An 18,668-nucleotide genomic window follows, 5' to 3' on the forward strand; every position below is an offset into this window, starting at 1 on the left:
TATTGAATACAAATTCAAATATCAATCTATTCAAAATGGTCTAATAGGTGGCGCTTACTTGCGTTGGCTACATTTTATTCCAAGAGCTGGCGCTTTTCGAAAAAGCTATTCAGCGCTTACACACACAGTTGCTTTGGTGTGCGATTGCTTAAAGCTGAAAGCTTCATTGCTGGTCGCCATATGATTGCCGTCCTTGTTCTTCAAATGCGCGTTTAAAGGCCAAGAATAATTTTGACGCCGTCGTTGCTGCTGCTGCTTGCCTTTTACACGTCCTTGGCCCCGCCGCGTCGCACTCGATCTGTCTATCGGTGTGCTTGGGCTTGTGCTTGCGTATGTGTATGATATGTGCATACGTGTGTATGCGTGTGTGCTTTCCTCTTCTTCTACCTACGCCAACAACTTTGCTACTCTTACTGTGTTCCCGTTCGTGTTGGCCTACAGACCTAATTTTTGCGTGTGGTGTGCCGTGCATAGTTTTCCCGAAAAAAGCGGAATAAACAAATAGAGGCAGAAAGTTAAAGGAACTAAATTCTTCGAGCAGTGTGGCCTGAATCGGTCGCAACCAAATTACTTTCGTTCAAATGAAAATGAAAATGAAGCGCGCAGTGCAATTTCGAGAACACCATCAATGAAAACAAAAAAATCCACTAAAAAAACTGAAAAGCAAACTAAAATCTAAAAATGTGTGGCTCGTGCTGCTGGTGCCCATTACGATAGTGCAAGAATTGCAAAATTATTGCGTACGTACGTATGTAGTATGTACATACTACATACACACACACACGTCTCTATCAGTATTATATGCACTATATATGTACACACTTTGTTGTGTCATAGAATTGGAGCAGAGCTGCTAAAATAAAAACAAAATTAGTCGAGCGCCCCCTGCCAACCAGCCGCAGCAACAACACCAACAACAATAACAGCAGCAGTAAATGTGTGTGTATGCGTGAATATACATAAGTGCGCGTTGTTCTCGTCTGTCGTGTGCATACGTGTGTGTGTAATGGGGAATTGCAATTTGTTGTTTTTGTAGGAAGAGCTTTTCGCTTGTTGCTCGGACTCGTCTTTCTCTTCGTCTCGTCGTCGTCGTCGTTGTTGTGCAAGAAGTTTTTGTCGTCTGGCTTGGCATAATTGCAATAAATTTGCTGTTTTAACACATAAAAGGAAGCGGCAAACGCCGCCGCCGCCATGCAAAAACAAATTCCATGTGCGAAAGACAACACTGAAAGCGAATAGCGAATAGGCGAAGCGAAACAGAAAAAGAAAACGAAAACGAAAAAGAACGAAATAGCAAGAGAATTGGCGCAGCGCAAATAACAAGAACATACACTAGCGATAGCAACAACAACAAAAACAGCAACAATAATAATAAGCGTGAGCGCAAATGTGTATATATATGTGGGTATGTGAGTGTGTGCGCCGCAAGAAAATATGCTGAAAAAGCTTTCAACGGCGACTTCGCAGCTGCTGCTGGCGCAGGCGGAAACTGCATTAGTGCGGATCGCAGGGGGGAACAGGGCTGTAGGGGCAGCATGAATCACGCAAGTTCTTCTGCTGTGTGCGAATAACCGTGTGAAGTGTACAAACAAATAGAGAAGGCGAACGGGCTGACAAAAACAACAATAGCACTTTTGCTTTCGGTCCCAACTGGTTTTACGAACGACAAACATAAAAAGCACAGTAAACCAAGCGAGCGCCCCAAAAGTAGACGGAGTAGCAGCGTCTTCTTCTTTCTCGTGATCGCTGTTGCTGTAGCAGCGCATGCGCTAAGGCGCCTCTGCTAACGTGACCCAGCAGCAGCAGCAGCTGCTGTTGCTAATTTATATATATATGATGAAAAGGTAAGTTTGTGTTTCATCTCTCTGTTTACCCTGTGTACCTTGCCACGCCCCGTACATTCTAGCTCGGACCCGTCACTGCTAACTGTCCCAGATCTTTTGTCTAGTTGCGGTGAGCTTTTCAGCCGCAACTGCGGAGCGAACAAGGAGAATGCCAAAGCAAAGGCTGAATGAAAATAATTAACTTCTGTACAAGTTCTCTGTGTGTGGATGTTATTTAAGGCAGGCCGGGCTTTCCAGCTGGTTGGACAACCACTGGAAATTATCAAGTAGCATCCCGAGTAGAGTTAAACCAACTGCAGGGTTTAAAAAGTCAAATGAGTCTATATGTATAAAATGAAGCGTCCAATTGGATTCAAAAATAAATTACAGTGTGCCCTGTCTTAGAGGCATATCATGTTTTATCGACCGATAGTTTCTATGGTTTATTATAAAGTGGTCCGATTCGACCTATTCCGACACATTGCACACATTCTGCTGAAAAACTAAAGAACTCAAAACGTATGTTTTTTCTCGAATTTATTAGCGAAAACTGTTCTTGGCACAAATATCTAATAGCATAACAACTTTTCCTTTAATTTTATTTTAAATTTAATTTTGCTGTACAAAGCATTTTATCAAAAATTTAAAAGTCTTGTGGAGTGAAGTTCTGCATTTGTAAATATTATGAAATATTAATATGACCTTGACCTACATTAATTTTGAATCTCGAACTTTTGTTTAAACACCGTTCCTTTCTCCAGCATAGACACTAAAAACTATTTGCCTCTGCAATATATAAATTTAGTGTGTTCTTGTCTAATCTAATTTTTGAGAAATTTAATTGTTTTCTTCTTTTGCAGCTGGAAAATAAGTTTTAAACAATTGGGACGCCTACGGCAACAAGCTGCACTGCAACAGACTTTAAAACACACATTAAAACATCACCAAGACACTTAAGTGCATCACGAAAGAAAATAGAATTAAGCAACCTATTATTATGGATAACTTTAATGTACCTTTGTTGGCCGAGAGCAGTAGCATAGGCAACTATTCAACTAGTAACCACCACAACAACAATAACGATAGCAACAACCATCACCAGCAGCATTTGCAACAATTGCTGCCGCATCATCACAAGGATCAAATGCTTGGCGCTGGCAGCACACCAATTTTGCCATTTGGTAGCTATGCACAACTGCAAAAGGACTGCACACAGCCCAATTCCAATTCAAATCCACCCGTTGAGAACTTTAGTTCATTGCAAACCATCGATGGCAGCCAATTGGATGGGGCCGTGTCATTGAGCGGCCTGTGCGAGCGCATCTTTGCCAGTCCTAATCCCCACAGCAACAACAACAACAATAATAATCAGAACAATAATGTGGATGCCAAAGTTACAGCGCCATCTAGCGGCACCGGAGGTGGGCCGGTCATATTGGAATCAGTCACAATGCCATCATTTGCCAATATACTATTTAACAACCGTCATAACAACAACGATCAGTCAACGGTCAACACTGACCAGGTAAACAGTGATCCGGTTATTCTGCAGAAGTCTAACTCTGTGGAGTATCATCAGCTGAAGCCACTGGAGAACGGAGTGGGTTCAACGGCGGTCGTAAGCACATCCAGTTTCCTAAGCTCCACAACGGTGCAACTGCTGGACTTCGAAGTGGTGCCGAGCAGCAGTCACAAGAATATGGTTGTTGCCAATAATGGTTTGGCTGATACAACAACTCTAACAGGAGCAGCAGCAACAACAACGTCAACAACAAGCACTGCCAATCGTAGATCAATACACAGCATCGAAGAGTTAGCGGCCAGTTCATGTGGCGCTGCCAAAATATCTAACAATATTGATAATACTACAAGTACAAGTACAAAAGAACTTCATCAGATACATCAGCAACAGCGACAAACACATCAACAGCAACATCAGCGGCAACATCAGGCGGGCAATTTCAGTGGCTCCAATCTCAGCTCAGAGGATGAGTCGATGTCAGATGATGAATTTGGTCTAGAGATTGATGATCAAGGGGGTAAGTAGCCAATTCTCCATTAATTTTGAAGCGTTTCGCATAGCCGCAAATATTCTACTGAGTTGTTGGCAATATTCTACTGTATGCTGAGCAAAATTGTGACTTATACCGGAAAATATGATAACAGGAATAAAATATGTGAAAAATAATAATTAATAAATGAATAAAATACCAATTGAAAACCAAATGCAAATACAAATACAAAAAGTTTTTGAAAATATCTGAATGTAAGTGTAATCGCAATAAAAATAACAATCATAATCTAATTAAAATAAACAAACGGTTCAATCCAAAAATGTCATTTTACAAACTATCAATTGCGAAAGAGTTAAACAGTTAAATGTATTAAAGACAAAAAATCGAAAACCATCTTTGAAGCAATGGCCAGAATACTTATGTATGTGCTTATTTTTAATACTTCACATTTTGAAGAATGGATACTAACGTTTTCAAAGTGGATGTGAATTTATATGAAAGTGATTGAAAGTGCAAAATTGGCAGGAGAAGATGGTTTATAAGGAGGTACATAAAAAAAAACATTAGTGCCATTACTAAAATATATCAATTACTGTCCCAGAAGATCCACTCACTGGTTGCAAGTTAAATCTCAACTTCAGTAGAATATCTACTAATATGTATATATGTAATATGTGTAAGGAATACAAACATTTCTGATATGTTAAGGCATAACAAAATTTAAAATTTTGTCTTCCAAACAACAGACCAGACTTCACATATTGTAAATGGAAACTTTCGGTAGGTTCTCCTTATTTAGGCTAAGTGTAATAGAAAAGCAATTAAGACGATTTAAATTGTAGGCAATATGGATAGTCACAAGTTTATTTGTTTTCGCAAAAATAAAATTATAGAAAACATCACTCATTTGAACGTTGGCTCCTGTATAGCACACAAAAATCAAGTGCGCAACAAGTAAGGATTTCCTTATTGTTTTCTTTCCGCTTAACTGCATAAATATTATATAGGTATGTCCTATATTGTCATTTATATTTTTCAGTTTTTGTTTTGTGTTTTCAGATTGAAGTCCTCATCGCAACTTAATCTGTTCTCCTGTTCTTCATTGTTAAATTATTCTCTTTCTCTTTCTCAAACTCTTTGCTAATTGTCGTTGTATAACCATTTCAAAACACAATATCTCTCTAGGTGCTTAAGGAAAATATAGTTTCTGATATGATATATGCTTTTTGTGAACTTTCCATCATCCATAGCATTCTAAGTTCGTTAATATTGGGTTGCGGTAATGATTCTCCTTAGACTGTAACATACTCTCTCATAATGTAAGAAGTAAGTTGAAGTGAAGAGAAAGGATATTTTGTAAATTCTTTAACATCTTTTGATTCTTAGAGCATAAGCATTCTTGGTCTTATAGAAGCTGATAACAAAATGCAATCTACGTTTCTTTGGCTGGGCAGGTTCTTGAGTATGGATTTTCTGATTGTGATTTTCGGTCATCGTCGTTTGTACCTTTTTTAAAATTCGTTAGATCTGTCATGGCTTGATTTTATATGTTGATAAGATATGGGTGATAATGAACGGAATCATGAAGTTTTGCAAATGTATGTAACCAGGTGCTTGATATTTGGCATAGTCTCAAAAGCGATGGAGTCTAATTTACATTTTCGAAAAAATTAATTAATTAATTAACGGAGGCCTGGTGTAACTAAAATTAATTTCAGATTGCAAAAAAACAATATTTTTTAAATTTGGAAACTCGACTTTAGAAAACTTGCTTAAGTGAATTATTAAGGTATGGGCAGTTTCTCTCTTTCAATTGCAGTGTTGCCTAATGCAAAGTTTTTACGGAATTTAAGCAACGGCAAGAAACCGATTTAAAAACTATCTGGCTTTTAGTAAAGCAATCTGGATTTCGAATAACTTACCCATAAAGCGCAGCAAATTTTATCCTCTTGCCTAACTAATGGATTCCATGCCGATTCCATGCTTCCTCGAATTGATGTTCAAGGATCAATCCAAAAAGGAAAAACAACATCAAACAAAAGACTCGTTGCGACACCATTTCCGTTTTCGATTTCTTTTAATGTAGTTGGATACTGTACGCAGAGCATCGATATAATACTTCACATATCGGATGTGTCGCTTTCGTCATAATATGCCTTTTTTTTTGACAATTAAAACAAAATGATGTGCTTCGTTTCGCGATTATATACAAAAAGTTTTCTATGTAACTAAAGTTAGCTTCGGAATTATATGTTTAGATAAATATATTATTTACATTGGTACATTCCATCAAATGGCGTCTGTTTATTGGGCTAGAAACGTGGTCGATAGGTAGAAACTCGTCAAAGTATAATTCACTTGTTATTGCTGATTTTGCTGCTGCGTCAGCAAACGCACGCATTTGCCACCATTTGTGTTGTTGTTGCTGCTGCTGCGGCTTGTTCTAGCTGACATTCATCAATGTCAGGTGTCTAGTCGCCCACTTTGGCGACCTTCAGTGTTTCAAAACATGTAAGTATGAAAACACGTGTGTACATTTCTATCTATGTATGTATGTATGTATGTGTATTGGAATACCCACAAATGCAGCACGGGCATTGTTGCAATCCTTAGCTTCGTGCTTAAAATGGAGCAAGGTTGTTGCGCATTAAAATTTAGGTCAAAGGCATAACTCGTTTTTCATACCCTGTAATCGTTTCATGTGGCACCAAGAAGTGACATAAGACTCTGACTTAGTCATACTCAATACAGACATCAAATTTGATATTTTTGTTCTCGTACACCTAGCAGTGTGCTGGATTGTTGCTTAAGTCTCGATTTACATACACATTTGGGTATGCTTGTATTATGGAGTAGATAAATAAAACCTGGGTACAGGGTATATATAAGTCGAGAACTATAGTCGATTGCATTCTAACTTGTTTTTTGTTGTGTTGTTTTGTAATATGTATTAGAGATTGGGCACAAGGATGCAAGCGCATACACATACGCGCACACATACACACGGACAGCGAAATTGCATAGAAATTGAGGGTCACATTTGTGTATGTGTGTTTGTGTGCATGCCTCTGTTTGGGGGCATCAGCTGCGGCGAGCGAAACCCGTCAGTCGAATCAAACGTCTGTCGCGTGTGTGCAGTTTGCACTCTCTCTTTCCCTCTCTTTCTCCCTCTCCCTCTGTCTGTTTTGATCTGTCTATCTCTTTCTGTCTGTCTCTGACGTTCTCTATCTCTGTTCCTCTGTCAGTCTGTCTATGCTTATTGCTCTCGAGCTTTATGTTCTGCCTCAGTTAATTTAACGCCGCGTCGCCGCCCACTGCAACGCCGGCTGACATTGACATAGATTATTGCAATGTTTGCGACGCGTCGTCGCGTTCGCATACCGCTTTGTGACTACTGCTTACCTCAAAGGATTTAAATGGGTCAAAGTCAGCCGCTTGTTGCTGGCTCTGTTGCACTTTGGAAATAGCTAACGAGGTCACCGGCGACGCAAATTGGGGCATGACATTGTAGGGTCTAATGCTTAGTTGTTGCAGTTGTTGCTCTCCAAAGTATTGTAAATTGATTACAAGGCTCTATGCCGAAGGTTGTGCAAGGCTGCATCTGCAACGGGGCGATAGAGGCAGGCGGCACATGTCCTTGCCACTGCCTTATTTGTTGGTGTTGCTTGCGTTTTTGGTAGCAAGGTCGGACCTTGAAAATTATGTCTGTTGCCACCAAGTTGCCAGGTGCTTTAAGTTTGATTCATGGCTGCAGCTTTAAAATTCCCAGTTGGGGCGTTTGTATGTCTTTGAATAAGGATTTGCGGGAATCACTAATTCTTTTCATAAGTCTTTACAGCTATATAATCTAACTGAATGACGATAGTGGACGTTGGATCGATAAAAAAGATTCAAAATAAATATAATATACATAGGCAAATATAAAGTAATAGGATAAAAACTTGGAAATAAATTGATAATTTAAAAGTTTATTTATAACATTAGAAATGTTCGAATGATGTTAACTCTGTAAAGTTTACATATTGTTAATTACTTATATGTAATTTTTTTCACTTTAATACAATTAACAAGCGCTCAGACTTAGTTAAAGTTTTCTAGCTTAGTAGTATCCTCCAGAATGGTCATTCACGTTGATCGCCTCATAGGCTCTTGTATTATTAAATTTCAAACCTCAAATGTAAACCGCAAATTGCAATTGAAATACAATTGGCGTTAGTCAAGCGATTAGAAATCTTGTAAATGCTATCAAGGATGCAACATTGAAACGTTAAAATAACTTTGTATATATTGTATTAATATCAAATATTTATTATTCAATGTTTAGATAAAGTTTCAAGGTGCAATGCCTCCAAGCTCGTTGGATCGGAACAGAAATGCAAATTAAACCATAATAAAAGCTTTTCCGAACCAGCATTTTGCTTGCTTGCAAATTCTCAAACTATAAGTTAAGTTGCCTATTTTCATGGAGTTAATACATCACCCTTTCGAACTTAATTATTACCATATACAAGGTCGGCTAGACATAAAATGGGGACCAGAGGTAAGTGAAAGTTGTGCAGATTAATGCGACAGGCAGAACGTAACAATTCCCATGAGGAGTTTATGTACCTACACACCTTGACATTAAGATGTGAAGAAACAAACTTGTGAATTAAAAAAAGAAATGTAGAAATCATGTTCAAAATGCAATAAATTAATTTATAAGTGTGTCGACATTGCTTATTAATTAAAATCAGAAGTCTCTGACTTAAGATAACGGACAGTCAATTTGTTTGGCACATTTTTTTTGTTAAAACTCCATATTGATGTGGACAGTGAATTTAGTGCATGTTGCATGAAATTAACAAAACTCTAATTTCGCTGTTTGCAATCGGAAAGATTTCAAAATATTCATTATAATAAAGGCCACGGACATCACTACAGGACTAAGGATAGAAGGTAGAGCATAAGCTCTAGAATTAAGGAAAAAATTAAGAATTGCATAGCCAGATCAATTGGACGGTCACAGAACTTATCTACAAATGCTCTTATGTCAGAAAAAACATTTAGAGACACGAATGATTAAAAAAAACTTCATCAGCAATCGATAATAGTATGGTGTTATTGGCTAAAAGTGATCGAGAGTGATTGCAAGCGATATTGGGAATGTTACTTACTTACTTTTAATCCATTTTTTTTTATCCGTTTTTGATGGCAAAAAATAATAAAGGTTTTTTAAATTACCTTTCGGCTTTCTTTGAAATGTATACTGTTATAATAATGACAATCATGACCGTTTTAAAAACACAGAAGTTGTATGCGCATATAGACCAAACCACCTATTCAATTTAATTGTCCACTTTTTAAAATGAGTAATATGATAATGAATATATGGCTTTTGTGGATGGCACATCACAAAAAAATTAATTTTCTCAAAGTACGTTACAAATTAAAGCTGTAATAAAAATTCTGTGGTATCTTTATTTTCATCATATTTAAAGTTTGAAACATCAAATATTGCAGGTAGGATGTCGATAAGCTTCTTCAAAGACCTGCAAAAATAGGTTATAATATGTAATTTTCTACTCTGAATTGAAATTTTATATCTTGGGACGCGCTTTTGTTAAAGAATGTGTAATTGACCTTTATTGTTTTAGAAAAGTTTAATCAAAAAGATTTTAAATAATAATCTAAGTTGTGTTATAAATGTTAAATTGTTGAACTCACGTAAAGCAGATTATTATTTATAGTTGTTAAACTGAGAAAACGAAATCTGGTGAAACATTATTTATTGTATTCTAAGTCCGCAAGAGCCTGTAAGGGTAAGGACTTGATTAACAGCATACGAAACTCAATTACCGATTTTGTATTAAATTCTTAATAATAGTCTATTTGTAGATATACCTGCTAATTAGTTGAACTTTGAATTGAATTTAGTTTTTGTAGAAGTTTAACTTGTTTCGGACAACTAACTTTTTCTCTCGATTATTTTTTTTGATTCGTTGTTTTTGCTAATGATTTTCTCGCATTGCATTAGCCATTTTGTTGTTGACCTTAGCTCGAAAATAAAAAACTTCCATTGAGAGTTTGGCTGAGTAGCCGCAGTCTCGATGCGCTCATTGCAATTTGGATAGTATAAGAGGCATCAGCGGTATAAGGGGTACTCCGATTCGGTCAGTATGGAAAAGTGTGCTAATAGGTCACCAGTTGACCCTGTGCTACATTTCAATCGACGACGGTGATGATGGGGGCGACGATGGCGACGTCAACGGCGCCACATGCACTAGCTTTTTGCATTGCGATTGCGATTCCCCAGTGAAGGCGAAGAAATGCGAGAACGGGATTGGCGCTCTGGAGTGGAAGATGGTGTGAGGGTGAAAGGAACGAACGAAAGAGTGAGACATAGAAAAGCTTGCATTGCATTGATTTTCGTGCCACCGTGAATCTTTTTATTTTGTGTGTGGGTGTGACGGTTTGCACCCTGACCTAGTTATATTTCCATGTATTAAATTTATTCTGTTGTATGAGCGGAAAACATTGATAGTGCCCACTCGATAGTTTCGTCGATGGTGATTGTTTCAACCATTGACAGTATTTCGATACTGTTCTTAAAAACGATACTATTGTTGCTGAATCAGTTTAAATGTTACTCAGCCGTGCTCCCATTCGCTAAATAGCAACTTTTTCCGTTTCCGTTATAAAGGGACCATTTTAATGTTATTCAATGAATTAATTCTGCTGTGTACTTAACTCGAGTTGTACGTACCTCTAAAAAAGAGCTGATCAAACATAAGCCATTTGCTCTTGTCGAAGGAACTCGTCTAAGGGATATCCTTACTCCAACAATTAATTCGCACATTTATTTACGCTCGTTTCAACTCGCTTATCATGCTATTCCTTTCTAACACGTCATATTTATAAAGAAAATGCTTGTGCTGCTGGATAGTATTAGAATAAATATGAGAATACGATTTAGAATGTTTATTATGCGATCTTGATGATATAATAATTTGTCAATAATTTGATTAAATCAATACTTTGTCAACGTATATTTTAAATAAATTGTGAAGCTATACTTATAATATTAGGGCTTTTATTTCTATTTTATTTCTTTATTTCTAGAAAAACCGTATTGAATATATCAATATGTAACGATATTTGCGAAACAGGAACAGTAATCGAAAAATTAAAACATCTTGATATGAGATCTAATATCTCATCAGATCATATATCAATATGAGAACTTATATTCCAAAATTTCTTCAGCTCTTATCCATTTTATATGCAGATGGACATGGGTAAACCCATTCGGCTATTGATCCTGATAAAAAATATACATAAATACTTTATGGTGTCGAAGATGTTTCGTTCTGGCTGTCACATACTTTTGCACAACTTCATTATCCCTTTTTATCTATTTTTAAGTAAGTAGTATTTTTAAGGAAGTATAAAGTTTATTTCGAAAAATCTCCATTACGGCAACCATTGTTTAATTGGCTGCACAAAGTAATGACAAATGTGATCCATACTTTATTTGACACCTTTTCACATCAGCATAATGGAACCTGAGCCATAAAATGCCGTTAAGTGTTAGCTCCTTGTCTGAGGTTTTTGCTGCGTATATATCACGTAATGTTTTTAAGTATACTATATGTGTCTTATTATAACGTTGTGGTGATAACTATAAATACTTAGGAGGCACTGATAAAAATACCTATCATCTAACCTGCTATTGTTTTAGTTGCTATTGCTGTTAGTTCGACATCATACATCATCATATATATACTATATCGTCAAGCTAATTTCCTTCGGGATATCTTTCAAGTGGTTCTTAATATAGTTCCTGAGTGAGCTATATGAGTGCATACGTTGAAAATAACACATATGGAAGCTGAATGTGATCTCGGTTTACCATTAGATCACACTCCATCTCAACTATTGAAGCTGGAAGCTTAAACTTCATATTTATAAGTGTATCGCATCTAGCAGCATTCACAGCTATAGAAAATATTATTGTTTTTCATTTAACCGAAAAAAGTTTAAATTCTTCAGTAATATATAACAGCTTAGAAAAGTCGAAGAGTACCTACTCTCACTGACCAGAGTCCACCTTCCGATCTGTGCCTGTAGCAAACTGAGTAATAAACTACAAGGTAGACTAGCAATAATACCACCCTCTGCAAGGGTATTATAACACAATTCAGCTCATAGAATACGTACTCAACAAAAGAGCTTTCGGAAAGCTTTCAGACCTGCATGTGAGAGCGTTAGTTCAATATGTATTTTTGAGCGATGAGTTCGGGCTTTGAGTCTGTGCGCAGTAGTCGGCCGTTGTTAAAAAACTATATTAACACTGTAGCGATCTTCAGTCAGAGCGCAGAACGAAATCAACAGAGATAGCAGATACGAGCAGCTTAAGCGTACTATTTACTACTCTTGTACACACACATTTATTTTTATATCTATGTACACATTTACTATACATACACATTCAATCTCATGTGTATATACAAATCGTATGCATGCATTCAAGTGCACACGCAAAACTGAGCTTTTGCTATAGAAAGCTCACCGCAGTTTACCTATAATGCTACTGAATGAAGGGTAGGTCTCATCTATTCCTATCATGTCACAAATATTATCTTACATGCAAAAAATACATTGCTAACTTCTTAAATATTATTGTTGAACATATTAGTTATTAATATATATATAATAAAATTATTTATATGTATATAGTAAACATATTATATGTATATTTAACCGCTGCCATAGCGACTATCAGTATAAGAATATAAGTAAGTAAACAAGTATACTTTTTGAATATAGTATGGAGTATCACTAAATAGGAAAATACTTCACTTTTATGTGCTGCCTAAAGAGAATTTAGATGCTCCATGGAAAAAGGCAGATCACTTCTAGAAGCCTGTGTGATTCGTAATCTGATCTGTTCGGAACTCATTGCGTAAATGCTCCTTCCTGCTCTGGGTTACGGCTGGACATCAATTAAATGTGCTGAGGTAGTCTCGACGTCCTCTCTGCACAGTCTATATTATACGTCAAGCCAAATTTAATTTTTGGAAGCTGATATTTCGAGGTGTGATGCCATTCTGTCAGAAGCTTCAGTTCCGAAGCCGCGTGGATTAGCTGTTTGGGGTTCCAGTTATCCTTTGCCTAGTTGGTTTGTAAGTTAGCTACAGTTAATACAAAATCGTAGCTAACTGGTATTATGCTTCAAACATTTAGTTATACAATATTACCCCACAAGTATGATGGGTCCGTTTTTGCCATATTGTCGTGAACTTTATAGTGCATTGAACAGGTCTAAAACTTCATAAAGATAATATTTAATTGAGCAACATCTAAGTTGACTTTGGTTCGTTGACAAATGAAGCCAACACAATGAAAAATCAGCGAGCATGTTTACGATTTGTATCCGTGTTATTAATTAAATCTTCACCGGGGATCAGTATTTCTTTATGGTAAACATATTCGTTATTAGAAATATCTATCTTCAAAATTTAAACATTTATTATTGTCGGTAATCGAATTGTGTAGATATTAGCTAAATGTATGTTATACGAGTACATATACTCCATATTTGGAGTCTGTGAGATCGGAATGTTCATATAACAATCAAATAAATACAGTCACTGTTACTCACATCTGCACTATGGCAACTGCATTATAACCTTCTATTAAGCATTATTAATGCGTTCAAGGAATAAAATCTCGACACGAGATTATAATTTAGTGACAAAAGCTCATTTGTTAAATAGACAAAAGCATATATTTTTGTGATGATTTTGTGACGATGAATATATTATTTAATATATCAGCTAAACGCATTGGCATAGTGTTCGAAAATGAATATGCATGTAAACTGATTTAATATAACATATTGTCATCTTTTGCGTTGCCCAACTTAAAAATAAGGTATTTGGTCATTGTCATTTTGGTCAACTAGGTAAGTTAATATAAATGCAAATACCGCGTTGACTTTGTTAGGACGCCTTGTCACCAGTGTAAATCCACTATAAATACAAATGTTCTGGTTTCTTGTTTCTACGTATATATGTATTTTATTGCTGACTGCAGGTGGTCTATAAGTCGACCACTCCCGTGTAGAGCAACCTGACTTGTTGCTTTTGCTGTTATTGTTTTGGTCGTTGTGTTGTATTGTGTTGTGCAGCGTCGGCTATTGCCGAACTGATGTTCGTGTTTGTGTTGTACTTGTTGTTTGTGTCGGCCACTCTTACTGATAGTCATAGTCGTTGTCGTCGTCGTCGTTGTCGTAAAGTATTAAAATACGCGTGCGTTGTTGATAGCTGACCTACTTTGCCATTTGCATGGCCTACTGCACTTGGCCAAGTTTTTGTCTCGCTCGCGCACCTGCCAAAGTGACGAGTGAGCGAGAGCCGGTCGAAAATAATGAAAACGCAAATAAAAAATGGTATATATTTTTTAAGACGTTTTATTTTGTTTGCTTGTTGATAAGCCACCATGCTGAATAAAATACTAAATTACTCATACGCAGCACTCCGCTCTGCTGAGCTGTGCGGTGCGTTAGTTGGCTCAGAAACTACAATATGTTTTTAGTTGGGAAATTTAGATCATGGTAGCAATTAATAAACATAGTAATAGCAGTTGCAATCACACACAACACCAACAACTAAGTAAACAGAAAGCTCAATTTTTCGTTTTGACCTTAAATACGTAATATTTTAAGGAAGACTACAGATCCCATGCGGTGTGTAATCTTCAACGTGCCCAACATGGATGTACTCTCTTGTTTAATGTGTAAGATTAGATGTTAATTGTGATCTATTATTATATTATATACGAAAATGGGAAAAATTAAAAAGAAAAGTACAAAAAATGGGTTTAGATATGCATACAACTAAAGTAATAGTTACAAAAAGAATATAATCTGTTAAAAACTCAAACACTTCGAAACTTTTACTTTTTCATTTTCATCCATCTTTTTCATTATTTAAAAAGTATTGAATGCAACTGTTTTTTTTTTTAGCTGGAATTTTCAAAACTCAAGAGACGTGTACTCCATATTCTTTTTATAATGTTTTTATAATTATCGCTTTCATGGATTATTCTAATAGATCTGAATAGATAAATTGATGATCGGTTCGGGTGAGAAACAAAAAAGTTTCATAGTATGGGGAGTGTACCAAAAGTACCTTTATAATAAGTAGTAAATATTATTAAGAGCTAAATAAGCTTATAACCAAGGTTTTTGAACTTGTGAACTTTAACTTATAAGTTTATGAAGTTTGTCAAAAAACAGTTTTGGTGCAATAGTCCATAAATATATCAATTGCAGCGTATTTTAGATTTTCCATAGTTTCAATGACACATGTTGAAGACCCAACCTTTTCTACTGCTATTACAGATTATTGTGCAATAGGGAGATTCCGACTTGTACTTGTTGTTACTCATTTTTTAATGTGTAACTTTGAAAATTGAGCAAAAGATCGTGAATATGAGAATACGTTGTGTTGTTGTGTTTTGTTGTTTATAAAAAGCTTCAGAAAAATATCACGCACAAAACAAAGAGCGAAATAATGTGCGAGAGCTTCTGCCCCATCTACTCATGTACATACGTATGTATGTATTTTGTTGTTTTGTTGGGTTAGGTTCAATATGAAACAGTAGTGTCTGTGTGTATAATTTTGTGCGTGCGAGGCGTGAATGGTTACTGTATCTGTATAGCTGTGTTTACAGTTTGTTTCTGTTTTTTTATTTTTTTTTCGACTATTGCGTGCGTTTTGTGTATACTTACCTAAATGTATTTATTACGTATTTATGTTCATACGTTTGTATGTATGTGCGTGTGTCCACTGAAGCGTCGCCGTGTGTGAATCTCTCAGTGCGGTTTGTACGTTGGCCAAGGCAAAGACAACAAAGAAGCAAGCTTGTTTTCGCTGAGATGGTCGGAGTAGAAGATACCCTCTAAGTACCATAAACTAGAGTCGGTATTTGGTAGTTAGCTATGTACACGTATGTATGTAAGAGGGGAAAGAAAGAGGTGCAAAACATGAAATCAACTTGTTATATTGATACTCTTTAAATCTTTAAGGACGCGTACACATGACTAGACAGACTCAACTTCTCTTGTCCTGATCAATAATATATGGACTTTATGGGGTCAAAGATAATTCCTTTTGCCTAAACTGTACTTTTGCAATTTTAATGAATATAGGGTATTAAAAGCTTCATGAGCTTGTACGCAGCTTGACACTCCTCCGCCCGCTCTACGCAGTGCGCTACGCAACTAATAAACACAGATACGTTTCGTATATGTACGAGTATGTATGAATGCATACGCAAAGTGAGAGAGTAAAAAAGATAGAGAGGCATTTTAGCTTATTCGTTTTCATTTTCATTATTTCGTGTTGGTTTTGTTTTCGTTTCTGTGTCGATTGCGTTGTTGAATATTTCCACTTTGTTTATATAATTTTAATCAAAAAAAAAAAAAATAAAAGAAAAAAAACAAAAAAAAGAAGCAGTGAGCAATATATTTATACATATAAACATGTGTATATATACATAAGTGTATGTGAGTGTGTGTACGTAAAAAGCTTCAACGTTTTGAAAAAAGTAGGTTAGTGGGTCACCATATCTAACAACGGGGCAGCAACAACAACTGGCAGCAGCGTCGACAGCGACGCCAGCGTCTCAGCTTTGTCAGTAGACAGACGAAGCACATTTGTATTTATTTGTTTTCTTTTTATATACCCTGTACCGATTAAAATGGCTAAGAAGCGTACTCTGATTAAGGAGACACTTCCGACGCGCCAATCTCATAAAATCTGTAGCGTAGTTTCTTGCGAAGACTTTCTATAACACTTGTAATTAAGGAAATTTATAAATATACATTTCACCGATCGTAAACATACTATAAGGTATTTCCCAGATTTTAAGCTAAAAAACGAACAGATTTGTTACATACGATATCTCACATATCATGCGCACATCATACATAATTTTCCGTAAATAACATTTTATTGAATATATGAATGTATATATTTTTATAGATAGAGGCTTAACTGTTCGACGTTGCATAGATAGACATTTGTTTTATTTTAATTTTAAAAATAGTATAAAGTCGTAAGTAAATCAGGTTATAATTTTACAATTAATAATTAAGAGTATTCAATAGCTGTCGCACGCATTTTTAATGAAGCACTGAGTTGCTGTAACTCCCACATTATGGTGGCCAGTACGAAATACACAAAACGCCTCATCCGCATTCGTTCCCCTACGAACATACCACTTTTTATCAAGCTGCCGCATACCCTATTTCTACAATCAAAAAAATGTTGTTCCTAAGAAGTCGCAATCTAAAAAAATGTATATATTATTAAAAAATGATATTTTTTTGCTTAAAATAAGGATTCAACCAAAAATGTGTGCTGCGTGTTAACCTATAATGCATTTCGCCTCCCAGCTGGTCTGGCTGATTGCAACTCATTTGTCCATACGCGCACGGACAAACTGGACGACTCAATTAATTGTCCACTGCCCACCCAGCTGGCCTGCAACTGTCATCCGCCCACCCGCCCGTTCGACCGCTTGAGCAACTGAAACGCGCATTGCATTTTTAACAGTTAGCGTCGCTGGGTCTTACCGTATCAGCTACCCCCACCCCCCTCCGATCGCTCATACCTTGGCGCCCACCCTCCTGCACATAACCATACCGCCAACGCCAACGCCGCTGCTGGTGCTGGTGCTGCTGCTGCTGCTGCTGCGCTGCAATTGTTTTTGTGGCCTCGTGACCTAGTTTTGAGCTCCGTCAACTGCAACGACGACGTCAATAGCAAGCTTGCGTCGCGACGCAGCGTTGTATCTGTCTCTGTTGACGCGCGCGTCGGGTTTTTAAGAGAACTGCTGCTTCAGTCGTATGCTTTTTTGTGCATCTTTTTTTTGCAAAAAAAAAAAAAATAAGTGAAATGCAAATAAAAAGACATGCTATAATAAAGTAGTAACCCTGAGGAAAATGATGAAATAAACAAGCGAACGATAGATAGATGGAGAGAAAAGAGGAAAAATTAGAGAGAATGCGAGAGAGAAAGAGAAATCACGTTGCATCGAATTAGTCAAAATATCGAACTATGGCAGGAATGCGTATTACAAATCAGGGGATATTTTTTAATTTCAACGTGTTGCCAATTGTAACGAATAAGAAAATTACAATACTGATCAGTTTCTTTTTAATATGTATTAATAAGTTTATAAATATTTCTTAAATAATTGAAGATATTTAAATTGAAGATATCTTACAAATGTAACGTGACGTAATAAAGATATTTCAATAAATTACTTATATAAAGTATGATTGTTCTGTTCTATAATGAATTAGCAACAGCTGCAAAATTCGAATTTATTTAGATGAGTTTTCCAAAAACCTTAGGACATTTTCAAGTATTTGCTTATAATTTATAAAATGTAGCTTAGATTAAAAAATATAAACAAAATTATATTCAACCGAGTCATCCAAACACGAAAAGCTGGGCATCTATTTGCAATTAGAGGTGCGTGGATTGTGCGTAAAAGTAGGCACTCCTCCGATTATTGCTCAAATAGATCATATAAAATAAAACGTTTCATAAAATAGATGCTCTTACAATTTTCACCCACTTAGGTAACGTGTTTTTCCAAAACCTAAAACTGCTGTATTCACATTCTTACATATAGAAAATAAATCAAAAACAAAATTAAACCCAGTAAAATAAGAACAACAACAGCAACAAGAAGCAAGCTACGATCAAAACTGCAAGCGTTGCTCAAATCGGAGGCCGCCGCACCTGTTACGCTTTCGATATTGACGGACGGG

General features: G+C 36.4%; 1 protein-coding gene across 1 annotated transcript in view; it reads left to right on the top strand.

Annotated features, from left to right (window-relative positions):
* The first annotated feature begins 417 nt into the window (after positions 1-417).
* LOC6557703 (nuclear hormone receptor FTZ-F1) overlaps positions 418-18,668 on the top strand; it is a 42,881-nt gene continuing 24,630 nt past the window's right edge. Inside the window, exons 1-2 of the mRNA XM_001985632.2 lie at positions 418-1,844; positions 2,684-3,862. Coding sequence (XP_001985668.1) covers positions 2,821-3,862 — 1,042 coding nt within the window. The 5' untranslated portion in view covers positions 418-1,844; positions 2,684-2,820. The remainder of the gene's footprint in view (positions 1,845-2,683; positions 3,863-18,668) is intronic.

The sequence above is a fragment of the Drosophila grimshawi genome, unplaced genomic scaffold (genome assembly GCF_018153295.1).
Source record: "Drosophila grimshawi isolate 15287-2541.00 unplaced genomic scaffold, ASM1815329v1 contig_78, whole genome shotgun sequence".
Taxonomy (NCBI): domain Eukaryota; kingdom Metazoa; phylum Arthropoda; class Insecta; order Diptera; family Drosophilidae; genus Drosophila; species Drosophila grimshawi.